The 27,743-nt window shown below is 51.8% G+C and overlaps 1 protein-coding gene across 1 annotated transcript; it reads left to right on the top strand.

Moving 5' to 3' along the window:
* The first annotated feature begins 450 nt into the window (after positions 1-450).
* On the top strand, positions 451-25,155 carry GMPS (guanine monophosphate synthase). The gene is made up of 16 exons (XM_064720729.1): positions 451-581; positions 6,183-6,364; positions 8,080-8,194; positions 9,329-9,426; positions 10,393-10,496; positions 11,140-11,333; positions 11,921-12,086; positions 13,513-13,664; positions 14,032-14,205; positions 16,102-16,207; positions 16,715-16,830; positions 17,700-17,825; positions 18,250-18,365; positions 19,614-19,744; positions 22,575-22,747; positions 24,654-25,155. The coding sequence occupies exons 1-16, from the start codon at positions 555-557 to the stop codon at positions 24,753-24,755; spliced, it is 2,082 nt and encodes a 693-aa protein (XP_064576799.1). The 5' UTR covers positions 451-554; the 3' UTR covers positions 24,756-25,155.
* The last annotated feature ends 2,588 nt before the right edge of the window (positions 25,156-27,743 follow it).

Below are 27,743 nucleotides of genomic sequence, written 5' to 3'. Positions count from 1 at the left end.
TTAAACAGAATTCCTTCATTCACCCCTTCCTTCATTCCTTTTATGTACACTGATGCTCTGGCAAAGGCATCAAAACCGCCCCGAGACCGCCCCAGGAGGGTTCCACGGACGCAGTCACGTTCTCCGGTGTCCGCTGGGGGATTCACCCAGCAGGCACAGCAGGTTCAGTGTCCAAGGCCGGGATGGACCTGGTCGATGGAAGGTGTCCCTGCCCATGGCAGGGGTGGGACGGGATGGGCTTTAAGCTCCCAACGCAAAGCAGGCAGCGATCCCATGGTACCACAGGATGCTCACGCACAAACCCCACTCACTGCAGAGCTCTGGTTGTCTTTACCCTGATAACAGAGCAAAATGTGCTGTCACACCCCAAACCCCGCGGGGCGCGGGGCTCTCGGGCCGTGTCCCCGCCGTGTCCCCGGCCCGCCCCTGACCCCGCCGCCGCTCCTCCCCTTCCGCCGGAGCGGCCGTGCCGGGCGGCTCCTCCTCCCGCGGGCGGCATTAGCTCATCGGCCGCGGCTCCTCGCGGCCCTTTCTTCGCGCTGCCCGCCGCCCCCATGGCCCTGTGCAACGGGGACACCAAGGTCAGTGCTGCGGCCGCGGGGCGCGGGGCTGCGGCCCGGCCCGGCCCGGCCGGGCACATGGCGGGGCCCGCGGCCCGGGAGGGGAGCGGGACCGCCCGCGCTGCAGCCACAGCCGCGGCTGCTCGCGGAGCGCTAATTCATTAATTAACTGATTAACCCCCCGAGCGGGGCTGTTCTAACCCTAACCCCGCCCGGCCGTGTCCCCGCTCGCAGCGGGGCCGGGGGCTCGGTTCACCCAGCGGCACGGGCAGGGCTCCCCGCCCCAGCCCCGGCCCGGTTGCCCCTGCACCGCCCGTGTCCCGCCGCGGCCCCGGGGACGGGGCGGCCGCGTGTCCGTGTGGGCCGGGCAGAGCGGGGCACGGAGCGAGCCGTGCGCCGCGGGAACTTCTAGCGCTTTCTGATAATGCAACTTCCCACCGAGCTGCCTCCAGCCGCTGCTGTGGCGGGATAAAGGACTTGTTCTGGTTTCTTTATTGAGTTTGGGAAAATCCGTGTCTCGGGGGTTCGGGCGCTCGTTCTGGGAAACCGCTTGGTCCCTTGTAAGTTTCTGACACGCTTTCCCTTGGCCGTGTTCGCAACCTCCCCTCCTCCCTCCTTCTCGGCTCCATATCTCGTTTGCAAGAAGCTGTGCCTCTGGCGGGGTTTTGTGTGCTCGGTTCGTCCCTGTGTGAGTGTTCTGGCCCGCTTTTCCCCGGCCGTGGTCACGGGCTCCTTTCCTGCTCCTGGGGCTCCGGTTCTCCCTGGCCATGGGGTGTGCAGCTCCGGTTCTCCCTGGCCATGGGGTGTGCAGCTCCGGTTCTCCCTGGCCATGGGATGTGCAGCTCCGGTTCTCCCTGGCCATGGGATGTGCAGCTCCGGTTCTCCCTGGCCATGGGGTGTGCAGCTCCGGTTCTCCCTGGCCATGGGATGTGCAGCTCCGGTTCTCCCTGGCCATGGGGTGTGCAGCTCCGGTTCTCCTGGCCATGGGGTGTGCAGCTCTGGCTCGTCCTGCAGAGCAAGAGCAGATTGTGCAGGGCCTGGCTCCCTGCAGCCCATCGACACCTGCAGGTGACACCTGTCTGTTAAAGCTTCCCTGATAGAAAGATTTGGGGGCTCTTGTCCCTGTCCTGGGGATGGCCTGAGTTTGAAGGAGCTGCTTTCCTGTTATGCTGTGAAATACGAGTGAGTGTTCTTAAACCTGCTTAATTTCAATACCCAGGGAAACAGTTAAACTCTTCTAAAACCTGTGCTGGCCTGAAAGTGCAAGATCAAGGTCCTGGTTTTGGTTTGTTCTGAGTTACCAGGGTGGGTGACAGCTCAGGGCCGGGGGCTCGGGCAGAGGAGCTGCTGCTGCTTTCCAGTACTCCAGCATGGGACTGGTCTGTATGGAAATGTGGTTTATAAATTGCATTAATGACCAACCTGCAAGCATGTGGGTGTGTGAAAAGCTGAATTCTGCACAAGTGGGCTGCTAGGAGCTTGCACACTGAGTTTAAGGCACTAGGTAGGTATGTGAGGAACAGGATTTGTGGTGTCCATGGCTGGTAACCCAAACCTGATTCCAGTTGTACCTCAGCTCACTGGAGAACTCAGAATTATTTGGTGTTGGCGCAGAGGAGCAGCAGTGGTGGAAGATTTTGCCCTCCAGTGTTAGCATGGTGGAGCTGAGGTGCTGGCATGAGGCTGGCAGCACAGCTGGGGTGACACAGCTCAGGTGGCACCTTGGTGCCATGTCCCGGGTCCGTGGTGTTCAGGGCGACTTGTGAGTTGAGTTAGCTGAATAGAGACCTTCTTCTCTCAGCGTGCCCACGCTTTTAGCCCTGTTTTCAGTCCCACTCTGGGACAGCAGCGTGGTGCCTCTGCCCTGTGCCTGGACCACCTGGGACAGGTGTCAGAGCAGCTCCCACAGCCGCTCTCAAACCAGAGCGTTCTCCAGAATTTTGTGTGATAGACCAGAAGACGAGCTCTATTCCACCTGTACTGAGGGGAAAGGAGCTTTCATGGGAGGCTGCCAGCCCCAGCAGGAGGAGGTGCTGGCCCCATAAACCCTGTCTGTCCCTGCAGGAGCTGGGCTGTCTGGTGTCCTCTAAATCTGCTGGCACACCCTGGTGTGCAGGGCTCAGCTGCCGTGCTGGCTGCACAGGAACAGCATCTGTTCCTTTTGGGATTTCATCAAGTGACGTTTCCCGTGGTAAATTGGGGTTTAAAGCCCCTAGCCTTGGAACTGTGCCCTTCAATAAGTGAAGCCAGATCCTGTGATGACTTTTCTGCCCTTTTTCCTTTCTTCTTTTTGCCTGTGGTTTATGGTGGTGTGTGTTGGGCTCTCTTAGTCCTGAACCCCCTTACAGTTCTGCTTGTCTGGTGAGTTCAGAGGAGTCTGGGTTGCTGTCCTGCCTCTGCTGGGGTCTGAGGGAGGTGCAGGTTCAGGACACAGACCAAACCATGCTGCTTTAACAGTGCTCCTCAAGCTACTCCTGATGTAACTTCAGCCTCTGTTTTCACACTCCTGTCTCCCTCCCACCTGTTAACTCATGCCCCCATTAACCACACCTGCTTGCCCAAAGCATCTCGGGGTAGGGCACTGAAAACCAGATTTATTTATTTATTAGCTACAGATGTGGATGCTTGGCTGTCAGTCCAGCTGAGCTGACACCAACAGTACCTTCTGTTTAGTCTTTTTTGGTGAGGAGGCTGCAGAGCTCTGGCCCTAAATGACCCAACCTACTGCTCTGAAACACTTAAAGGCTTGAAATAAAAACCTAGCACTGCCAGGAATAGTGTTTTCTCCAAGATGGGCTCAGGAAAGCATAAGGATGCTGGTCTGTCTGGCAAGAGCTGCTAATTTAGAAATTGCCAGGTGAAAATGGCCAGAATCACTGTAACAGTGATTCCCTCCCTGCCCTGGAAGGGAGGAGAGCTCTGGTGACTCTGCCTCACTGGGGCTGAGGCGGCTGAAGTCTGCTCTCTTCCAGCATGTGCACTTTTTGTTGTGTAACCCAGGACTAAATGTCATTAAGAGCTCCCCATCAGGCAACTTGGCTGCCAGCTGAAGGGCAAAAATTAAATATCTGAGTTTAACCTGGATTTAGGCTTTTGAGGGATTTAGCACTATTTTTTCCCCCCACTTATTGACTTTAATTAAGATAAAACCTCTTGCAGCTGGTGTGAACTTTGGACATTTCCAGTGTGTTTGTTGGGAGGCTGTGTCCCAGCAGGGTGATGCTCTCCACAATCACCTGTGGCTGCTCTGGGCTGAGTTCCTGCCCCAGGTGGGCAAGGCTGAGCAGCAATGATGGGAACACAGGCGAGTCCTTGGTTGGAGGTTCTGCTGGTTTGGAGCAGGCAACAGAGCCACTCCAACCTTTCAAGTTTCAGTAAAACTTGAAATGGAGCTCCAAGGTGTTTGGAGGCAGCATTTGCCAAAGCAAAACCCTTCCCAGTTTGTCCTTCACCAAGCTGCATTGGCACGGACAGGGTAAGCTTTAAGTTAGGGGAAGAACACCTTGACAGAATTCAATTTTTTATGTTACAGATTTTTGGTGTTGGAGCGTGACTCTTCCTTGATTGATTCCTTGATTCTTCCTTGGAGTTGCTCTGATAAAGACACTTCCATGGAATAGCTGCTCTCCTCACAAGTTTCCTCAATGAGGAAACTCAGCTTTGTGTGTTTTAGCACTCTTTCAGGTTTGGCTGAAGTTGGGCAGGCAGTTCAGGCAGGAGGGGCTCAGAGGGAACCGCTGCTTTGTTCTGACGTGCAGTCTGCTCAAATGCTGCACACAAAATGTGTGGGTTTTCTTTTTTTTTTAATCGTTTAGCAGGGACATTTGTTCTCAATTTCCCCTTTTTATTCTCTCCAGGAGGTTATGTCAAGTGAAGTTCAGCATACGAGCCAGCATGACGGGGGAAAACATTTTTTGTTTGGTTTTGTGCTGTTTTGCCTGAGAAAAAGGCTGATGCTCTCAGTTCTCATGGGCTGTGCTGGGGTTTGTGTGGAACTGGAAAATGGAAAGAGATGGAGAGGCTGCAGATGGTGATCAGGGCATATGAGCTCCTGCTTGTGGAAAGCTCTGCCTTCATTAGATCATTAGCATTTTTCTTCCCTAATTTGTGCCCTGTTTGGTTTGGGGAATGTCGTGTCTGTGTGTCTGCTTGGGGTGCATGTTCTGTGCTGGTGTCCAGCACCTTTATCTCGCAAGTGCCTCAACTGCTCCTTATAACCTTTAAGATTTTTTTGTTTTGTTTTTTTGCATTTTGAAGTTTTTTGGCTGGTCTTTGTCATTTTTATCATAAATTAGCATAGCTAATTAGCAAAGTCTTGCACATGTTAGTTGTTAAAGAGATCTGGCTTAGTCAGTGGGCTGTCAGTGTAAAGCCAGAGAAGGTTTAGGCTGGATATCAAGAAACATTTCCTGACAAAAACGTTTGTAAAGCATTTGAGGGACTGCCCAGGGTAGTGATGGGGCCACCACCCCTGAGAGGATCTGAAAATGTGTGCAAGCACCACTTGAGGGCACGGTTCAGTGGTGACCAGGGTGATGGAGCTGGGTGGACAGCTGGACTCTGGCCACTCACAGGGGCCTTTGCCAGCCCTTGGTGACCCTGTTGGGATTGCTGGGCGGGTGTGGGTGACTTGGTGGGACATGGGTACTGGTGACCCCATGGGATTGCTGGGTGGGTGTGGGTGATTCTGTAGGATTGCTGTCATGGGTGTCAGTGGTTCCATGGGATTGCTGAGTGGGTGTGGGTGACCCCATGGGATTTCTGACCTGGGTATTGGTGATCCTGTGGGATTGCTGGTGTGCGTGGCCCTGTGGGATTTCTGACATGGGTGTCAGTGGTTCCGTGGGATTTCTGACATGGGTGTCAGTGATTCCATAGGATTGCTGTCATGGGTGTCAGTGGTTCCATGGGATTTCTGACCTGGGTGTTGGTGATTCTGTGGGATTGCTGAGGGGTGTGGGTGACTTGGTGGGACATGGGTACTGGTGACCCCATGGGATTGCTGAGTGGGTGTGGGTGATTCTGGGGGATTGCTGAGTGGACACTGGCGGTTCCATGGGATTTCTGAGTGGGTGTCAGCGGTTCCATGGGGTTTCTGAGTGGGTGTCAGCGGTTCCATGGGATTTCTGAGTGGGTGTCAGCGGTTCCATGGGGTTTCTGACGTGGGTGTCAGCGGTTCCATGGGGTTTCTGACATGGGTGTCAGTGGTCCCATGGGATTTCTGACATGGGTGTCAGTGGTTCCATGGGATTTCTGATGTGGGTGTCAGTGGTTCCATGGGGTTTCTGACGTGGGTGTCAGTAGTCCATGGGATTTCTGACATGAGTGTCAGTGATTCCATGGGATTTCTGATGTGGGTGTCAGTGGTTCCATGGGGTTTCTGACATGGGTGTCAGTAGTCCATGGGATTTCTGAGTGGGTGTCAGCGGTTCCATGGGATTTCTGATGTGGGTGTCAGTGGTTCCATGGGGTTTCTGACGTGGGTGTCAGTAGTCCATGGGATTTCTGACATGAGTGTCAGTGATTCCATGGGATTTCTGATGTGGGTGTCAGCGGTTCCACGGGGTTTCTGCCGCGGCTGTGGGTGACCCCATGGGATTGCTGAGTGGGTGCCGTTGGCAGCCCGAGAACGCCGGGGCAGAGCTCAAGGATGGGCAGCACCACTACGAGGGCGCCGTGGTGATCCTGGACGCGGGCGCGCAGTACGGCAAGGTCATCGACCGCCGCGTGCGCGAGCTCTTCGTGCAGTCCGAGATCTTCCCGCTGGAGACGCCGGCCTTCGCCATCCGCGAGCAGGGCTTCAGGTACTGCCCTTCCCTGCCATTCCCTGCTCCATCCTCACCTCCTGCCCCTTCCCTGCTCTCCATTCCCTGCTCACCTCCTGCCCCTTCCCTGCCCTCCGTTCCCTGCTCACCTCCTGCCCCTTCCCTGCTCTCCGTTCCCTGCTCTCCATTCCCTGCTCACCTCCTGCCCCTTCCCTGCCCTCCGTTCCACGCTCACCACCTGAGCAGTAGCTCTAATGTTGCAATAAAGCACACGGGACACAATTTTTTCACATAGGGAAAGCCAATTCTTTATTCACATAACTCATTTTATGTAGCTTTCACAGACCTTGTGTCCAGCTCCAGGTGGCTGGTAGTTTTCTTGACCAATTCATTGGTTCAAAGGTGTTTTTATGGGTATATGCTAAGATGCTCTCTTCACCTAGGTGTTTACATTTTTCTAAGATTCTCTCTTCACCAAGATGTTTACATTTTTCATTGTGGATTTTTATGGGACAGATCTTCTGTTATTACAGGTGCAACGTATTTTTCTTACTAGAATAGCTTGTTGTGCTAACTGCTTCTGTGCATGGAGTTATTTGGAGCAGGAGCACCAGCAGCCACAGAGGGGAGTTCAGGCTCTTCATGGCAGTCCAGGGTCAGGAGATGCATTGTGTCTCCAGGCTGACCAGGAGTGCCTGTGCAGGAGCTGCAGGGAGCAGCTTTCAGGGTGGTTTCAGGATGGTAAAACTGCGCCCACATCAGCTGTGCTGGCTCCAGAGCTGGCCTGGAGATGCCAGCGGGCAGGGGAACAAATGCTGCCCCTTCCAGCTCCCATCCCCGTGGGCTGAAGGGGCTGCAGGTGGCCTTGGTGCCAGGCTGGTCCTGCAGGGCTGATCCTGTTGGTGGCACAGGGAGGAGTGGGCAGCACAGCTCCTGCTCCTGCTGCTCAGAGCCAGAACAGCTCAGCTCTGTTAATCCCATTTGTGCACGTCCTGTCTGGTTTGGTTTTGCACTCCTGGCTCAGAACAAGTTTGATGTTCTCTGTGAAACAAACAGTTCTGAGTCCAAGGTCTGGTACAGCCCTGCTCCATCCCAGCACGAGGCCAGAAGTGTTGCCCAACTGGTGCTTCTGCAGTTCATGGTCCTGGAAATCACTGTGGTTTGCAAAAACTTTCTCTTCCCCTTTGAGATAACTTAATTTTCTGTTCTAGGGTAAAGTAGTAACTCCAAACCCTACATGATCACATGTATTGTGCTTGTAATTCTCAGCTTGCTGCTAATGCCATTTCTGCATAACCAGAGTGGATGAAGGGACTTTTTTCCAGCAGATTTAGGAGTTAGGGAGTGCATTTTTTGACTGCAGGTCTCCTCCAGATGTCACAGACTTCATAAATTATGTGTATATATATACATATATAAAAATATATATCTTGGTGCTAATACTCTGCATTTGTCCCAGCCATCCTGCTTCTCTCATTGCTACTGGTTAGCTATGAGAAATTTAAAATACAGGCACTTTTTATGATGATTTATATTTGACTTTGTTTAAACTGGGGAAATCATTCCCTGAAAACCTGCTGGGTCTGACAGCAAAAATCTAGTTACATGTAATGAATGATATCTGTGTTAAAATTAAGTCTGTTAGAAAGCATCAGTTCTAAGAGTGGTGTGAGACAGTGCCAGTGCTTACAGTAAATAGATTTCAAGGTAACCAGTGTGTTTGGATTAATGATTTCTTCCTGTTCTGTCTGCAGAGCCATCATCATATCTGGAGGACCAAACTCTGTGTATGCAGAAGATGCACCGTGGTTCGACCCAGCCATATTCACAATAGGAAAACCAGTGCTTGGCATCTGCTATGGCATGCAGGTGCTCTTGGGGACAGCACAGGGTCCTTGGGGCTGGGACACACCTCCAGGAGCCCGTGCAGCCATTGGATGTGCCTGTGCACAGCCTCCTTCAGGCTCATTTCTGCGTGGGCTGCAGGGGCAGTGCTGGGGGAGCCACTGCAGCACCCACGGATGGGCTGAGCTTGCTGCGTGCTCCTCTCCTGGCTCTGCCTCACCTTGTACCTGCCTAAACTGAAGGAGGGCAGGTCTGGGTTAGAGATTAGGGAGAAGCTCTTCCCTGGCAGGGTGGGCAGCCCTGGCACAGGGATCCCCTGGATCCCTGGCAGTGCCCAGGCCAGGCTGGACAGGGCTGGGATCCACCTGGGACCATGGAGGGTGTCCCTGCCCATGGCAGGGTGGAATGAGATGGGATTTAAGGTCCTTCCAACCCAAACCAGTTTGGGATCAGTTGCATAAATGGTTTTGCTTTGCTGCAGAGCTGTGAATTGAGCTCCACACTCCTGGTTTTGTCAGGGTAAATATAACCTGTCAGTCACTCATTGATTCTGCCCAGCTGCTGCTGAGAAAGGCACCTCTCTTGGAAACAAGTGGAGCAGTGTCTCAGGCATGGGCTGTTCCTAGCAGAGTTCTTCAGAGTGCTTAACACTCCTTCATGAAAAAAGAAATAACCCTTACTTCCCTTTGGAGCCTCTGGTGGTCCTGCAGGGATCTGGTAGATCCCAGCTGGGCAAAACTTCCAGGGAGACCAGGGCTGCTTTAGGTGCATGACTTCTGCCCCTGCATCTTGGCTTCTCCAGGGTCAGTCCCAGAATAAAACTAAGGGAACAAATTCAGGTTTTTGGTGTGGTCTCAGGTACTCAGCTGGTTTGCAGAGCAGCCATTTCTGAGGGAAGGGGCTACACACTATGGAATATACATAATTTTGCAAATCTGTTCTGCTCCCTTTGTGTGGCAGTGGGGAACGAGCCCAGTACAGAGCCAGGGTTAACTCTGAAGGGAATCCTTGTAGCTTTGGGATGTGGTGACATGTTTGGAGGTGAGGGCTGGGGCAGGTGGGGAGGTGCTTTCTGATGGCTCCCTTTGCTCTCAGATGGTGAACAAGGTGTTTGGAGGTGAGGGTGGGGTGTTTTCTCATGGATCCCTTTGCTCTCAGATGATGAACAAGGTGTTTGGAGGCACGGTGCACAAGAAGAGCGTTCGGGAGGACGGAGTGTTCAGCATCACCCTGGACAACACCTGCTCACTCTTCAGGTGCACACACATTTCCACTTATCAAAGCACTGTCAGCCTGGGAAGGGCTGTCTGCATGAGAGGAAGGTTTTTGTTTTTTTTTTTAAACAGTGCAATTAGCTGATAATTTCTAATAAAACTTCTACAAGTGTGGTCACAAACAAGCAGGTTACTGACTGAAACAAATACTTAGGGATGACTTTCCAATTGGCTCTAAAAAAGCAGGTGTATTTGCTGGGAATATTGTATAAACTCCTTATTTCAGAGCCTTCACTGAGACACTGTAAGTGCACCATGATCTGACAATATTTGAGTTAAGCTCTTGTCTCCTGCTGTGCACTGCTCTTGTATTTGTGGGTGCCCATCCATTTTTGGAAAGGGCACAGAAAATCCAAACCCATTCCTCTTCTACCTTCCTTTAAAACTGCTTTGTGATGTTTTATAAACCAGAATTAGATTTCTTGATAATTTTGTGGATGGCCTTCAAGTTCCTTGTGAAAAGTCTGACAGTTTACTCCTTCCTGGTGTTCCAGTTTTATTATCTTCCTTCTGTAGGGCCCCTGCAGAGCTGTCTGATGTGCCTGGATTGCCCTGAAAACACCTAGTTTTGAACAAGAGAAGTTCACTTTGTTGAAATAAAAAGCAAGACTCCCATTATCCTGACTGTGTCCAGGTGGCTCCCCTTGTCCCAGAGGGGACCTCAGTCCTGGGGTGTGTGTAAGGAGAAACCCACAAACCCTTCAGAATCAGGATCAGTTCCCTCCTGCAGGAGGGGTGTGTTGGACAGAGACTTGGGCAGCTTCCCAGGAGGCATCTCAGAGCTGCAGATGGCTGTTCCTGGGAGGAAATCCTGCAGACATTTCAGATGTCCTGCTCCGTCTGTGGAGATGTGCTTTTGTTGGAATCCCTCAGGGCATCTCTCGTAAAGGCACAGAGTTAGGGCTTTGTTCTTCCTTGAATTGATTCTGGTTTTTAATCCTGGTTTAGAGGCCTTCAGAAGGAAGAGCTTGTGCTCCTCACTCATGGAGATAGCGTGGATAAAGTGGCTGATGGATTCAAAGTGGTGGCACAGTCTGGGAACATCATAGCAGGTATTTATTTTATCCTGAATTTGTCTTCTGATAGTGTTTGGTAAAGAATTATGGCAGACAGGCGTTAGAACTAAATGGGAACAGAGTAATAGCCCTTGTTATTTGATTGCCAAATAAATGGATTGATTTTAACAATTTCTGGAGTGTGATTGTATGTCAAGCTGCCATGATTATAAAGAAATAGACTTTAAAAGGAATGGTCCTGATTTAAATGTGGTTAAAGTTAACATTATTTATACAGTTTATATTGTTTTAAAGCATGCATGTGTTGATTGTCTTAGAAATAAAATCTCCTGTGCCCTTAAGGCAGGGGAGAGGGGACCTGCACTGTGGTGTGCAGTGCCAGTGGGGTTTGGGCTGTGCACTGTCACAGTACAGGTCAGGCACTGTTTAATTATTAAAGCTTTATTAACTTGTTACTGTTTTTAATATTGCATGAATGTTCAACTGAGCAGGAGTAATGTAGGTACTGAGAGCAGAGCTTTAACATCACACTGAGATTGTCACAGGAGATTGTGGGACATTAGAATTTGGGGTTTGAAAGCTGCTGGAGTTGCCAATCCCAAAGAGCCACTTTGGGTCTCCTGCTTGACTTGGCTATTCAGTTCCAGCTCAGTTACTTTTGTTTTGTCATGTGTGCCAGGCATAGCAAACGAGTCTAAAAAGCTGTATGGAGCACAGTTCCACCCCGAGGTGAGCCTCACTGTGAACGGGAAGATGATCCTGAAGAATTTCCTCTACGACATCGCGGGCTGCAGCGGCACCTTCACCGTGCAGAACAGGGAGCTCCAGTGCATCCAGGACATCAAGGACAAAGTGGGCTCCTCGAAGGTCCTGGTGAGTGGGGGCACAGCTGGGGGCTGGTTTGCACTGGCTGGGGTTGGTGTGGGGAGTTGTGGTGGTTTGGGTGCTGCATGCCCGGGTTCTGGGGGAGTCGCGCTGTGACCGTGTTCTCAGGGGTGTGAGGATGAGGGGAGAGATGAGGATCTGACTCCATGTTTCAGAAGGCTGATTTATTATTTTACTGTATATATTACATTAAAACTATACTAAAAGAATAGAAGAAAGGATTTCATCAGAAGGCTGGCTAAGAATAGAAAAGAAAGACTGATAACGAAGGCTTGTGTCTCAGACAGAGTCCGGACAGCTGGACAGTGATTGGTCATTAATTAGAAACAACCACATGAGACCAATCCCAGATGCACCTGTTGCATTCCACAGCAGCAGATAACCATTGCTTACATTTTGTTCCTGAGGCCTCTCAGCTTCTCAGGAGGAAAAATCCTAAGGAGAGGATTTTTCATAAAAGATGTCTGTGACATGGCGCGGCTGGGGCAGTGTGTTCACTGCAGGTGGGTGCTGTGCTGACCCCCTGCCCCCAGGCCGGCTGTGGCAGGGTGTGCCAGGCTGTGTGTGTCCCTCAGGTGCTGCTCAGCGGCGGCGTGGACTCCACGGTGTGCACGGCGCTGCTGAACCGCGCGCTGAACCGCGAGCAGGTCATCGCCGTGCACATCGACAACGGCTTCATGCGCAAGAGGGAGAGCCAGGCCGTGGAGGAGGCCCTCAGGAAGCTGGGCATCCACGTCAAAGGTACCTCCTCCTGCTCCCTGCTCCTTCCCACACTGCCACTTGTGCTGGTTTCCCCAGAACCTGCCCCTAGGGTTGGGTTTGTTGCCAGACTCTGGTACCGAGGCGAGGTTGGTGATGTGGAGCCACCTGAACCTGAGCACAGAATTTAAACCTGGAGTGTTAGGCCTGGTTTCCTTGATGGGAGCACACAGTGAGCTGCCCCACCTCATTAGATGTTGGTGTGTGTGCAGGTGGGGCACAGCAGAGCAGTGGATTTGTGCCTTGGTCATTTCTCTGATCCTGTTTAGCTGCTGCAGAGCTCACTGCATTTCCATTTTCTCCAGTATCCTGATTAACACTTTGGGCTTCCTTATCCTTATCCTTTCCTTATCCTGAGTCTGTCTCTTTGTCAGCTGTGAGCTCATTTGGGTGACTGAATGCTACCATAGGCAAAATGACTCTCAAAGCATTTTTTCTTGCTTTGAAAGAGGTGCATTTTAATGGATTTGGAGTGACTTTTTGAGAACAAGGTCTCTTGATCAAAGGCTGCACTTAATGGTCTGGGAGGTCTTTTCCAGCCTTTTTGATTCTGTGAAGGAGTTCCTGAGAGAGCAGACGGTGCCCTGATGTGGCTGATGAGAAGGCTCAGAGGTACCTCAGGTGTGAGGAGGTCAGAGAAGACCAAGTTTGTGCTGCCTGGTGAACTCCTGAGCCACAGCTGCCTCTCCTGGGGCTCTCTGCCTTGCCCAGGGGCTCTGCTGTGTCGTGGCACTGTGCAGTGCTTCCCACTGGCACAGTGCAGCCTGGGCTGCAGTGTCCTCAGCTGCATTCTAAACACATTTTTCTACATTTATCTTTATTTTTTTTTTTAGTGGAAAATCCATGTCTTATTCTTGCAGTCTGTGGAGCAATAAACCTGGGCTCTGGCAGGCAGCCAGAGGAGCAAATTGAGGGAATCCCTTTGCTGCAAGTGCTCCTTGTGTAGGTCAGGGAGTTCAGTGCTGGTGAAGGATGCCAGAGAGCCTCCCAGCTGATCTCTGGGTCGGGAGCCTCTCTGAATTAAGTGGCATAATGTAGCATGAGTGAATAGTGCATCATTTAATTTGGGTTGCAGAAAGGCCTTGGGGAAACACTGTCTGTAAACTGTTTAAAGCAAGTAAATTATAATCTGAGAGGGAAGCAAGAACTGGACTTGAATGTGGCTGCTTGATCTCACAATATGGAAAAAGTAATAGGTTAATAAGAGAAATAAAAGGCTCTTGTTAAAATTAATTTTTGAGGTATTGAGCAGCCCTCTTCAATGCAGTTAATAGTCAAAGGAAATTGTTTTTATTTTTTGGGTTTTTTTTTTTTTTAAGCAATAAAGTGAAGCTTCTATTTTGTAACCTGCACAAAAATCTTCATTGATTTTGTAAAAACCCCAAAAACTCCCTGTGGTTTCCTGCAGTGGTGAATGCAGCCCATTCATTCTATAATGGCACAACGACTCTGCCCATCTCAGATGAGGACAGAACTCCACGTAAAAGAATTAGCAAGACCTTAAATATGACTACGAGTCCCGAAGAAAAGAGAAAAATTATCGGTGACACCTTTGTTAAGGTAATGTTTACTTGTTGTTGGGTTGAAGTTCTAAATACTGTGATTCCTGGGTGCATCTTTCAGTGTTTAATCAGTGCTGGTGGTGTTTAATTAGTGGGTGCTTGTGTGAGCTGTGGATGACCCTAGAAGAAAGACAGGGAGAATATTTAACCAGGCACTGATGTTCCTGTGCTCTGGGGGTGTTTTCTCCATTTTCTGCTCAACACAAGATGGGGTTACAGGAGTGTTTCAGCAGTGGGACAGTGACATCATGAGTTTGCTGGTTGGTTGTGCTTTTCCAGCTCCCTGCTGTAAAATTCATTCATTCTTGAGACCTTTGAGAGCCCCAAAAGTGCCGGAACTCTGTCTCTTTGTGCCCCTGCTGCAGATTGCCAACGAGGTCATCGGGGAGATGAACCTGAAACCCGAGGAGGTGTTCCTTGCTCAGGGCACCCTGAGGCCTGACCTCATCGAGAGCGCTTCCCTGGTGGCCAGCGACAAGGCTGAGGTGATCAAAACCCACCACAACGACACCGAGCTGATCCGCAAGCTGCGCGAGGAGGTGAGCCCGGGCTGCTGCTGCCAGTGCCACGGCCAGCACCAAAACAGGGACTGTGCTGCTGCTGGCACTGCCATGGCCAGCACCAAACCAGGGACTGCTGCTGGCACTGCCATGGCCAGCACCAAAACAGGGACTGCTGCTGCCACTGCCATGGCCAGCACCAAAACAGGGGCTGCTGCTGCCACTGCCATGGCCAGCACCAAAACAGGGACTGCTGCTGCCACTGCCATGGCCAGCACCAAAACAGGGACTGTGCTGGCACTGCCATGGCCAGCACCAAAACAGCAACTCTGCACCCAGCACCAAACCAGGGACTGCTGCTGGCACTGCCATGGCCAGCACCAAAACAGGGACTGTGCTGGCACTGCCACACAGCCAGCACCAAACCAGGGACTGTGCTGGCACTGCCACACAGCCAGCACCAAACCAGGGACTGCTGCTGGCACTGCCATGGCCAGCACCAAAACAGGGACTGCTGCTGGCACTGCCATGGCCAGCACCAAAACAGCAACTCTGCACCCAGCAGCAAACCAGGGACTGCTGCTGGCACTGCCATGGCCAGCACCAAACCAGGGACTGTGCTGGCACTGCCATGGCCAGCACCAAAACAGGGGCTGTGCTGGCACTGCCATGGCCAGCACCAAAACAGGGACTGCTGCTGGCACTGCCACACAGCCAGCACCAAAACAGGGACTGCTGCTGGCACTGCCATGGCCAGCACCAAAACAGGGACTGTGCTGGCACTGCCTAAAGCAGGGACTGCTGCTGGCACTGCCATGGCCAGCAGCAAAACAGGGACTGCTGCTGGCACTGCCATGGCCAGCACCAAAACAGGGACTGTGCTGGCACTGCCACACAGCCAGCACTAAAACAGGGACTGTGCTGGCACTGCCACGGCCAGCACCAAAACAGCAACTCTGCACCCAGCACCAAAACAGGGGCTGCTGCTGGCACTGCCACACAGCCAGCACCAAAACAGGGACTGTGCTGCTGCCTCTGCACAGCCAGCACCAAACCAGGGACTGCTGCTGGCACTGCCATGGCCAGCACCAAACCAGGAGCTCTGGTGCTGCTGGCACTGCCTCTGCCACCGTGTGTGGCACACCTCTGCTGGGTGAGTGGCAGTGCCAGCACCAAAACCAGGGACTGTGCTGGCACTGCCACACACCCAGCACCCAAAGCAGGGGCTGCTGCTGCCTCTGCCACAGCCAGCACCAAACCAGCAACTCTGCTGCTGCCACTGCCACTGATGGCTCTGACAAGGCCCCTGAGAGTCCATTGTCATTTGCAGTTCATTGCATTGCTTCTGTTTATCAGATAAACGAACTGAGGGTCTGTTCATGTGCCGTCCTAAAAGCCCTTTAAACCCCTTTCTGTGCACAGCTCTTTAGTGTTAGCATGTCAAGCAAAGCTGGGAGGCTGCCTGGTTTGGTTTTCTGGCACTGGAATGGTGAGTTCTCTAACTGTGTTATACTCAGAAGCAGCCCAGCAGAGAGGCCTCACCCAGCAATCTGATGGAAGGTGCTCAGTTACCAACTCCCCACAGGAGACAACTAATAATCCCATTTTTAGTATTGATCCCTGCACAAAGTGTGTTCCAGGCTGTGGGACAAGAAAGGTCTGAATTCCTGCAGGCAGAGCCAGCTTGGCCTTACAGCTCTGTCTGCTCTGCTGGAGCCACGGATTCTGGCACAACCTGGGGCTGCCTGGGCTCACCCTCTGTGCTCAGCTGTTCCACAAAGCCCACATTCACTTGGGATTTCTTTCCAGTGTTTGTGGAATCGTTGGCACTGGTGCTGTGAGCTCAGGCCGGTTTAGGTGCCAGAACCTGAACATTTGAGGCTTTTTGTTTGGATATGTGAGCTGGAGTGTAAATTGCTTTTTTTTCTTTTTTAGGGTAAAGTAATAGAGCCACTGAAGGACTTCCACAAAGATGAGGTGCGAGTGCTGGGCAGAGAGCTTGGTCTGCCTGAGGAGCTGGTGTCCAGGCATCCCTTCCCAGGTATGGGGCTGGGGGGTCACAGCAGGGCTCTTCAGCACATCAGAGTCACTGCAGTGTAAAACTGATCTTCAAACACAGAAAAAATGGATTTAGGCTTTCACTTAAGCACGGTATTTCAGGAAAGATGACTTGAGAGCAGCTTGATAAATATACATCATGTTTTATGATTGAGCTTTGGTGGGAGAAGCCAAAGGAGGAGTTCTCAGTAAGTGCAGTGAGCTCTGCCTGAGCTGCCACCTGGATCTGAGCTGGAATAATGGCCTGATCTGCCTTTCCAAGGGGCATTTGCTGTCTTGAAAGTAAATACTCAACATTTCCAACACTAGAAAACAGCAAAGTTGGCAACTGTGGGTTGGTTTCTTTCTGTCCTTGAGGATATTTAGACAGCTGAAGCTTAGACAGAATGGCAGAATGCACAGAACTCAGTGACTGACTCACTGTTCCATCCTTCCAGCTGAAAACAGCTTCTGTTATTTGGTATAATATCTCTTCAATGTTGCTTTGCAGGTCCTGGCTTAGCAATCAGAGTGATCTGTGCTGAGGAACCTTACGTGTGCAAAGACTTCCCAGAGACAAACAACATCTTGAAAATAGTGGCAGATTTTTCTGCCAGTGTGAAGAAGGTAAGGAAATCCTAAATTTTAATTTTGAGTGATGGTTCTGAAGTGATCTGCAGGGAGGTTTAGTCTGCTAAAAGGTTAAAAGGACTGGTCTGTGCTCCTTGAGGAATGCTGCCTCCAAATACAGCTCCATTGAAGCTGTTCAGTGGAATTTTTAGTGCTGTGACTGCTGCAAGTGTTTTGAACCATTCCTGGAAAACAGAACTTTATTTACCTTTCAAATAATAAACAAATGCTGTTGCAGTTAAACTTTGTGCAGATGAGATCATGCAGTGACAGGAGAAGCTCTTCCCTCCCTGGAGGAGTTGTGACATTCTGGGTTTGCACACCCCAAAATCCCTGGGTGTGTAAATGCAAGTGCAGGAGCCAGGAGCTGGCCCTGATGCAAAACCAGGAATTTCCAGTGGCTGATGTGTGATTTCCACATTTCCTACCTGTGCTGACCTTTGTGGTGGCTGTCAGGCATTATTGGGGTCTGCTCTGAGGTGTGAGTTCAAAACAACCTCCAGAGCCTTTCTGGTAAATCCTGAAGGGCAGGATTTCCATCTGCCTTTCCTTCAAAAGCTGTGGAATTGTGGTGCCATCAAACTGGGAAGTGCAGCTTTGTGAGGGAGAAATGAGCACAGGAAAAGAGCTTTCCCTATGGCCTTGGAGAGCTTCAGCTTCAAACTCAGTGTAATCACAGAGAAGTGCTTCAGCTGATGTTTAATTGTCAGATGAGAGGTGTGCTTTAAATAGCTCCAAGGGGTAAATGTAGACTAAGCAAACAGTTATTTAAATTACAGTTTTATTTGTGCCGTGCAGGTTGTGTTTGAGGGGCTGGGAGCTGTGTTTAATTTATTGTATTTAAGTTTTGCTTCCATCCTTGGCAGCCCCACACGCTGCTGCAGAGGGTGAAGGCGTGCACGAGTGAGGAGGACCAGGAGAAGCTGATGCAGATCACCAGCCTACATTCACTGAATGCCTTCTTGCTGCCCATCAAAACTGTGGGAGTGCAGGTACAGGGCTGCTCCAGGTGTGCAGGGAGCTGGGCAGGCCTGGGGAGCCCCTGTGCAGCTGCAGGGCTGGGAATGCAGGGAAAGCTGTGCCAGCCTGTCCTGGTGGCTGCAGGGCTGGGAATGCAGCCTGGGAATGCAGGGAAAGCTGTGCCAGCCTGTCCTGGTGAGTGCAGGGCTGCAGGGGCTGTGCCAGCCTGTCCTGGTGAGTGCAGGGCTGGGAATGCAGCCTGGGAATGCAGGGAAAGCTGTGCCAGCCTGTCCTGGTGGCTGCAGGGGCTGTGCCAGCCTGTCCTGGGCATTCAGCGTGTGCTCAGTGTTGTCCCCAGCTGTGCTGCTGTCACCTGCATGAACAGGAGGGCTGTGGGTGGCTGTGGCAGCAGGGCTGGCACTCAGAGTGGCTGTCTGTCTGTCTGTCTGTCCCCAGGGTGACTGTCGCTCCTACAGCTACGTCTGTGGCATCTCCAGCAAGGATGCCCCACACTGGGAGTCCCTGATGTTCCTTGCCAGGCTCATCCCACGCATGTGCCACAACATCAACAGGTGGGTACTGATCTGTCTTTATTTTTAATTGTCTAATTCATATGTGGAACTTCACCAAGTGCAGACATTTCTCTGTCTAATCTGGGGTGTGATATTTTTATATGTTGGACAGGTGTCTCATACAGAGGTCACAAATGCACAATAAATCAAAATATGGATTTATTTCCAGCTTGAAAGGAAGTTGCTGGCCTATATCCTTGGATTAGGCAGCCCCACTATAATTTATGCAAATCCCTTCTGCAGGGCTCCGGGCTGGGGCTGAGCTGTGATGTGCTGCACTTTGCTTTGCCTTTGTGTCAGGAGGGGATTGGTGAGGGGCTGTCAGCCCTGATGCACAGGGAGGCTCCAAAGCTGGCCAGTTTGATCTCAGCTGAGCTCTCTGAGGGTAACATTTCCTGCCCACTCCAGTCCAGGACTTCCCCAGCAGCTGAAGGTGCTTAGACATGAAATCAGCTCTGGGGAATTATACCCTCCTTGCCTGGCTGTGGGATTTCTGCCAGAAGTGCTTAGAATTGCTTATAGCAAAACTTCATTTTCTCACATATGTGACACCTACTGACAGAGCTTTTACTCTGAAAGGTGAGAGCAGGAATTGCAAGGCACCTGTTTAAATTAAGTGCAGAGGGGACAAAAGAAGGCGTAAATCAGGATTGCCTGCGCAGTTCCAGAGTGTGTCAGAAAATGAAAATAAAAGCCAGTCTGTGCCTTCAGAGCACTGCTGATTGCTTTAAGCTCTGCTGGGTTCAGCAGTGCCCTCCTGAGCATCCCACAGCTCTGGGAGCTCTGCTGTCTTTGCAGGCTCCTCTGCTGTTCCAGGCACGCTGAGGAGGCTCCTGCCCAGCTGGCTTTGTGTTCCACACAGAAATGCACAGCACAGACTGGCACATCTGTGTGTTTTGGGCCTCAGACAGGTGCTCCTGGTCTGTGTCTGCAGGCCCACACAGTGCTGGGAGCACCTCGTGGTGAGCCCATGCACGAGGCCACTCCAGCCCTGCAGCTTCTGCGACACAAGGAATGACATTAAAAGCACAAAGCTGACGTGACTGCTCTGAATTCAGGAGATGTTTTGTTGCAGATGTGCTTCTGGAGATGCACGAATTGCAGTCAGTGCCCTGTGCTGAAGCCCTCATTAACAATGAGGTGCAGCATTTACCGGGGGTTGGTGCTTTGCTGTGAGCAGGATGGAGCCTGGTGCTGTCCCAGCCCTGTGCTGCCCTGCAGGCTGTGTGTTTGCTCTGTCTCTTGCAGGGTGGTGTATGTGTTTGGGCCCCCTGTCAAGGAGCCCCCCACGGATGTCACCCCCACCTTCCTGACCACGGGAGTCCTCAGCACTTTACGGCAAGCTGACTTCGAGGCTCACAACATTCTCAGGGAGTCTGGTACGTGCTCCCCCTCGTCCCAGGGTCACACTGTGCTCCCAGGTCCCTGCAAACACTGTGGGGGTCATAGAGTGCTGCTGTCAAATCTGCAAGCAGGTGTTTGGGATGGTGTTCACAGGGGTCCCAGGATGAGGGAAGGGATGAGAATGTTGACTCCATGTTTCAGAAGGCTTGATTTATTATTTTATCATATATATTACATTAAAACTCTACTAAAAGAATAGAAGAAAAGGTTTCATCAGAAGGTTGGCTAAGAATAGCATAGCAAAGAATGATAACAAAGGTTTGTGGCTCGGCTCTCTGTCTGAGCCAGCTGACTGTGATTGGCCATTAATTACCAACATCCAACATGGGCCAGCCACAGATGCACCTGTTGCATTCCAAGCAGCAGATAACCATTGTTTACATTTTGTTCCTGAGGCCTCTCAGCTTCTCAGGAGGAAAAATCCTAAGGAAAGGATTTTCCATAAAAGATGTCTGTGACAGGTATTTCCAAAAAGGTGATCAGTTAGTGGAATGGCAGTCCAAAAAAATGATCAGTTAGTGAAATGGCAGTGAAAATTTGTGGAAGCTGATAGCCAAAGGGCAGGAATTCATTTTAGGGGATTTTGGGGACTGACTTGCTTCTTACACATCATGAAGCTCAAAGCTGTGGTGCTTCACTGCAGACTTGTGCAGGCAGCTCAGTCACCCAGATCCCTTCTCTTTGCTGAGCTCAGTGTTTACCTGAGGTGAAGGAACTTGACACAGTTTTTGAATGGTGTTGGTTCTGGGGAGAGCCCAGATACCAGGTTTCTCATGGGGGTGATGCTCACAGCCCGTGGTGGTTTCAGATTTCTTAACTTGAAATCAAAGCTGCAGCCCCAACCCTGCACAGCCAGGGAGTGTGGGGTCCCCTGGATGTGCTGCCCAGGCAGAGCCTGGGAATAAACAGTTCTGAGGTTCAGCCTCCTCAGGTTTTTACTTAATTACCTTTGGAGATGTGATCTGTGTGGGAAGCACTGCATCAGCCCTGCCTGTATTTGCTGTAAATCAAGTTACAGCAGATCCCTCTCTCTGAGGATCCATACTCAGTTTGCAGAGCTGTGTGAGCAGAATTTGTACAGAATTAACCTCAAAAGGCTGAGATAACACTGTTGGCTGTGTTGGTAAAGCTGTAGCTGTGTCTCGCTAACTTTTGGTGACACTTGGCTCTGTGTGAATGAATTGCTCCTAAAAATAAGCCTGGAGTTGTGGCTCAGTGAGAAAACCTCCCAGTGCAGCAGCTCAGGCCAGGGCTGGCACAGGGAGGGAGCCTGAGCCCCAGGAGCTCCTCACACCTGGATTTTGGACCTTCAGCTCCTTGGAACAGGGAAACTGGGGAGCTGTGCATTGCCTTTCTGGAGCAGATGTTGGAAAATGAGGGAAATGTCTGGAGTTACCTGCCCAGCACCAGCCAGGGGTACTGGAGAGCTGTGTCCTGAGTGTTTCAAAGACTATTTCAAAGAATAGTATTTCAAAGAATATTTCAAAGATTTATTTGGGAATATCTCTTTATTGGGCTTGAAATGGGGACTGATAAAGCCCCCTGGTTTTATGTTATGTGGGAAGGAAAGTGGCTCTTCCATTGTGAATTACAGGGATAACACAGATTAGCTGGGATTTTTTCTGCGTGCCTGCAAAGGCTGAGGATCATCTCAAGTGGCAATTTATAGAATCTCAGAACAGTCTGGGTTGGAAAGGACATCAGGGATCATCTGCTCCAGCCCTGGGGACACCTTCCACTTATCCCAGGCTGCTCCAAGCCCTGTCCAGCCTGGCCTTGGACCCTTCCAGGGATGGGGCAGCCACAGCTGCTCTGGGAGCCTGTGCCAGGGCCCTGCCAGTGCTGGTTTGCAGCTGCAGAGCTGCACCACTGCTGTGGGACCAGGGGGAGCAGATCCTATAGGATGAGGAGCAGGTCCCACAGGGTGTGAGGGGAGCAGATCCCACAGGAGGTGAGGGGTGCAGATCCCACAGGCGGTGGGGGAGCAGGTGCTGTAGGATGAGGAGCAGATCCCACAGGATGAGCAGCAGATCCTATAGGATGAGGGAGCAGATCCCACAGGATGTGAGGGGAGCAGATCCCACAGATTGAGGGTGCAGATCCCACAGGCGGTGGGGGAGCAGGTGCTGTAGGATGGGGAGCAGATCCCACAGGATGTGAGGGGAGCAGATCCCACAGGATGTGAGGGGAGCAGATCCTGTAGGATGAACAGCAGATCCTATAGGATGAGGGAGCAGATCCCACGGGATAAGCAGCAGGTCCTAGAGGTGAGGAGCAGATCCCACAGGATGTGAGGAGAGCAGATCCCACGGGATGAGCAGCAGATCCTATAGGATGAGGAGCAGATCCCACAGGATGAGCAGCAGATCCTATAGAATGAGGGAGCAGATCCCACAGGATGTGAGGGGAGCAGATCCCACCGGATGAACAGCAGATCCTATAGGATGAGGAGCAGATCCCACAGGATAAGCAGCAGTCTAGAGGGTGAGGAGAGCAGATCCCACAGGATGATGAGGGAGCAGATCCCACGGGATGTGAGGGGAGCAGGTCCTGTAGGATGAGGAGCAGATCCCACAGGATGTGAGGGGAGCAGATCCCACAGGATGTGAGGGGAGCGGATCCCACAGGATGAGCAGCAGATCCTAGAGGGTGAGGAGAGCAGATCCCACGGGATGTGAGGGAGCAGATCCCACGGGATGAGGAGCAGATCCCACGGGATGAGCAGCACTCCTGGTTCAGAGCGGGACGCGCAGGGGGAGCAGTGCAGAGCTCACCGTGCCCGTGTGTGCCCCGTGTGTGCTGCAGGCTATGCTGGCAAGATCAGCCAGATGCCGATCATCCTGACCCCGCTGCACTTCGACCGGGACCCCCTGCAGAAGCAGCCCTCGTGCCAGAGGTCAGTGGTCATCAGGCCCTTCATCACCAGCGACTTCATGACGGGCATCGCCGCCACGCCGGGCGCCGAGGTGCCCGAGGAGGTGAGGGCATCCCGCAGGAGGGGTCCTGTGTGCACCCAGCACAGTGCACAGGATGCACCAGAAACCTCAGGGCTTCTCTCCTGCTGCACTGCTGAAACATAGCAATTGATGGTTTTCTAAATATTGATCTGTCCTACATTGGGGAAAGCCCACATGGATTTCTGTGTGGGTACTTTACTCTGACCATAACTTATTTCATGTCTATCCCATGAGATATTTGCATATCAATACAGCAGTGTGTTCTGTGTTGTGGTTTTGGTGCTAGATGATCTTGGACAGAGCACAAAAGGTGATTCTGGTGGAAATAACGCAGAAATACAACTTTTTCTGTGCTGGCCTCTTCTGGATGGATGCATATTCCAAAGTCAGGGAGCTCATCCCTGGAGCACTCATTGCTCCTTGGTGTTCCAGCTCCTGTTCCCCTCCTGAGCCCCTGCTCTCCTCCCTCAGCCCTGCTCCCCTCAGCTCTCCTCTCACTGCACTCTCCTCTCACCCCACTGCCTTCACCTCGAGTTTCTTGCTGTTTTTCTCTGTTATAAATAATCATTAAAAAATTGTGGCGTTCTGGGAAGAAAAACTAACAGAGTGAGGGGCTGGCAGGTGGGTATGACAAATCAAAGGCTTTGCAGCAGAGCTGAGCTAAAATACAACCAGATAAAGAGGAAAGAATACCCCAGCCATTCCTGGGATTTAGAGTTAATTTTTGCATCATAATTGGAAATTGCCTGACATTAGGAATTTAGGAATTACTTTTCTTTGGCACTTTTGGTTTTACTGAAACTTGCAGTTTAACATCTCAGTGCCCTGTTTGCTCTTTAAGTCACTAAGACTACTTAAGAGTCAGGTTCAGGCTTTTTCTTTTTTTCCTAACTTTATCCATGTCCAGTCAAGTACTTTGTCCCTCTGGGAATGCACTGTAGGAGCAGGATTGACCTTTTATTTTAAACACACTTGAGGAGCATCTGAGCATTGTTTAGTAATTGTATATAATTGAAGTCCTCTACTTTGAGGCAGCCTGTCCATGAAAAGAGCAGCTCAGGTTGCCATGTGAGCTACTATCCCACTGTATAAAATGAGGATTCATTTGTCTTTACAAACAACCAAACACCACAAAACCCACCCCCAAACAAAAGCCCTGCATTCTTCAAAATGAAAAATGGTTGTTTTAAGGATAGGTGGTAGTGTAGTGGGTAAGTAATAGAGGTTATAGAGAGTAATCATATTTATGGGGGAAATAATCAAGTTTTTCTATGCAGAACAATGTAGTGTTAATTTGTGTTTTCACTATAAACAGAACAGCATGTCATGTACGTGGTGTTGGGAACTGGGGGATTTTTAAGGAAGCTGAACTTCTCAGGATCATCAAATTCCCCCCTGGAATGTTGCTGCTGCCATGGATTAACTGTGAGCTCTGGAAGATGACTCTCACTGGAAAGCAGAGGTTTCCTTCCAGCTGATTTTATTCCATGTCTGGTGGCAAAGTGCTGGTCCCAAGAGGCTCTGGTGTCCAGCAGAGCTGGTGTCAGCAGTTTGCCCTCCAGCCTTTCCAGGGTGATTTTTGTCACTACAGGACATGAAGTAACACGAGTGCATACACTGCTGTTCTCAGGGTGGAAAAGAGGGAATTTTATTTTCTGGCCCTAACATTTATAGATTTCCAGAAGTGACAGTGGATTGGAGTGCCACCTCTCCAATGACACTGGACAAACCAACAGTCCATCAAATTTCTCTTCTTTTATAAAAGAATGCAAAACAATAAGTTATTTACAAAAAGTGTGTGAGAAAGTTCGTTACAGGAATGCAAACATCAGAAGGCTTAGAAAACCTTAAAAAACCAGGGCGACAGATTTTCTTTGGGTCTGTTTCACACACGTTTTCCTGATGCTGTGTTTGCCCTGCCCCACAGGTGGTGCTGAAGATGGTGGCAGAGATCAAGAAGATCCCTGGCATCTCTCGGGTGATGTACGACCTGACATCGAAGCCGCCGGGAACCACGGAGTGGGAGTAGCTCCCTTTTCCCTCTCAAGTACTGTGTGCAGTCTAAACCATATCAGAAACCATTCCCAGTGTTGACATGCAGTACTGTGAAAGCGTGGCTGGAGCTGTGCAGGGCACCAGCCTGCCCTGCGGGGCAGAGGAGCGGCCCAGGGCTCAGACTGTACGGGTAAATGACGGTGCCAGCGCTGCCAGCCAGGCCCCTCTGCTTTGCCTTTGCCTCTCCAGTGCCCCCCGTGTCCTGTTACCTGTCATTTCGGTGTCTCTTTGTTTTTGTACACTGTGGAAAAAGAAGCAGTTTATTTACTTCTACCACAAGCATTGTTACAGCCCGGCCGTGTAGGAGGAGTCAATTCTTTGTGACCAACCGCTTTGGGACGGATTTATTATAAATAAATATTTTGCCAAACGGAGTGGTGGGTGCTGTTGAGTGGCTGTGTGTGCCGTGTGCCGTGCCCTTGCTCTGTGCTCCTGGGCAGGGCAGCAGGGGGAGCAGTGCTGGCCTGTCCTGCACTGCTGTCCGTGTGTCTGTCCCTGCTGGGCCGCAGCAGAGCTCCCAGCTCCTCCTGCCCTGACAAACCTGGGCGTGCAGAGCTGCTGGGCTGTGCCTCGAGTGTCCCAGCACTGCCCTGTGCTTCCCTTGGACCTGCTGATGGTTTGTGTCCCGCAGCTGTGCTCTGCCAGGGGATTTGGTCATGGTTTGTGTCCTGCAGGTTTGCTCTGCCAGGGGATTTGGTCATGGTTTGTGTCCTGCAGGTTTGCTCTTGCAGGGTTTTGGGGATGGTTTGTGTTCTGTAGGTTTGCTCTGCCAAGGGATTTGGTGATGGTTTGTGTTCTGCACCTTGGCTCTAACAGGGTTTTGGTGATGGTTTATGTCCTGCACCTTGGCTCTAACAGGGGTTTTGGTGATGGTTTGTGTCCTGCACCTTTGCTCTAACAGGGGTTTTGGGGATGGTTTGTGTTATGTAGGTTGGCTCTAACAGGGGTTTGGTGATGGTTTGTGTCCTGCAGGTTTGCTCTTGCAGGGTTTTGGGGATGGTTTGTGTTCTGCACCTTGGCTCTAACAGGGGTTTTGGTGATGGTTTGTGTTCTGTAGGTTGGCTCTAACAGGGTTTTGGTGATGGTTTGTGTCCTGCAGCTTTGCCCTGGCAGGGTTTTGGGCTGTGCTGTGCTCAGCTCAGTCTGTGAGATCATCCCAGGTGTCGGGGTGAGCTCCCCAGCCCTGCAGCCCCTCCTGTCACTCCTGTCCTGCTGTTGGTGCTGAAGCAATAATTGGAGCTGGTTGCTGGACAGGAGCTCTCTGTGTTGTGAGGCAAAGCCATTTCCATCCCCCTGAGCCCCTGTCCCATGAGCAGCTGGATTCTGCCCTGGGCCCCACTGGGGCAGCTGGGATGTGCACCCACCCCCTTACCCCTGGTTTCCAGTTCAAGCAGTTGTGTTCTGTTCAGCTGTGAGATCACTGCAGTACTATGGGTGAAATACTTGCTTTGAGCTGTTCAGCAACATGGAGAATTTCATGGCTGTGCCTCCTCTCTGCCCTTGCCTGCATTTGTGAACTGGAATCATACTGAAAGTGTTTGTTCCATATTTTTGGTGGCACGCATTTTCCTGCTCTTACATTCCCTGCCCACACGTTATGGAAATTGGCAATTTCTGCTCCCAGGAAATGCCCAACTGGTGTCAGTGTGTTATTTTGTCACTGGGGGGTGTTCTGCACGAGGGGGAGGAGGTGGCACATCCCAGGCAGTGCTCCAGGGCTGCTGGGGATATGGGGGCAGGAATTGGGGTGGGGGGCTCTGCCGGCCCCAGCCCTGCTCCTGCAGCCTGAGCTGCTCCGTCAGTGCCCCCTCCCAAGGGGTGGTGATGTGCACCCACAGCTGTCACAGCTCTGGGAGCTGCAGGGAGTGTTGATTGCTGTGCTTCAGGGTGGCTCTGTGCCCTGCAGAGGGGGTGTTTGCTGGGCAGCCCCCAGAGCAGCTCTGTGCCCCGTTGGTCAGCAGGGCTGGGGCAGCTGCTGTCGTCTCTGCTGCTGTCTCGCTGCAAAGGCTGCAGAGCCAGCAGCTGAATCCCTGTGAGAGGCAGAGCCCCCTCAGTTCTCACAGCAACGGGCTCGCCCTCGTGGCTGCTGCGTTGCCTTGACAGCAGCAAACAAGCAAAGCTGAGGGAATCACTAAAAATAATGCAAATAATCCAGAGAGCTCTGCAGCCCAGCCCCTGCTGCATTCTGCCAGGCTGCCCCTGTGCAGCTGCAGCTGCAGGTGGTGTGTGAGGGGTGAAACGTGCTCCCAGTGAGGGCTGGGGCTGCAGGGAGCTGCTGAGACACCCCTGTATCTCTCCTTTAATTCCTTGCAGTGTGAAATCTGCTCCCAGTGAGGGCTGGGGCTGCAGGGAGCTAAAGGGACACCCCTGCAGCTCTCCTTTAATTCCCTGCAGGGTGAAATGTGCTCCCAGTGAGGGCTGAGGGGTACAGGGAGCTGCTGAGACACCCCTGGGACAGCCCTGCAGCTCTGCTTTAGTTCCCTGCGGGCTGCAGCCCTGGAAAAGTCTTGGAGCTGCCTCCTGACCCTGGGCACCCCATCTGCCATGCACTGTCACCATTCCTGAGCCCCTGGGCTGCTCCCCTCTGTGTTCCTGGAGCTGGGCAGCCCCCCTGCCCTTCCTCAGCTCAGAAAGTTGGGTATTGGACATTCTAGGTGTAAACTATTGCACTATGAATCAGAATGTGTCATGGGAGGGGAGTCTGTGCCCCTCAGCCCTGCCTGCAGCTGTGCCAGGCCTTGCAGCCCTGCTGGGCTGTTTGGGAGGTTGGTGCCCATCCTGTGCCCATCCATCCCAGCAGCTCTGGGTGGTTTTGGGAGGTTGGTGTGCCCATCCCAATGGCTTTGCTGGGCAGTTTTGGGAGGTTGGTGTGCCCATCCATCCCAGCAGCTCTGGGTGGTTTTGGGAGGTTGGTGTGCCCATCCCAATGGCTTTGCTGGGCAGTTTTGGGAGGTTGGTGTGC

Source organism: Zonotrichia leucophrys, chromosome 9 (genome assembly GCF_028769735.1).
Source record: "Zonotrichia leucophrys gambelii isolate GWCS_2022_RI chromosome 9, RI_Zleu_2.0, whole genome shotgun sequence".
NCBI lineage: Eukaryota > Metazoa > Chordata > Aves > Passeriformes > Passerellidae > Zonotrichia > Zonotrichia leucophrys.
The sequence above is the reverse complement of the archived record's forward strand: the minus strand, read 5'-3'. Positions and strand labels throughout refer to the sequence as shown.

Coding starts and splice junctions, on each gene's coding strand:
- GMPS (XM_064720729.1), top strand. CDS start 555: ATGGCCCTGTGCAACGGGGACACCAAG. Junction 582..6,182: donor TGTGCAACGGGGACACCAAG/GTCAGTGCTGCG, acceptor TGCCGTTGGCAG/CCCGAGAACGCCGGGGCAGA. Junction 9,427..10,392: donor AACACCTGCTCACTCTTCAG/GTGCACACACAT, acceptor ATCCTGGTTTAG/AGGCCTTCAGAAGGAAGAGC.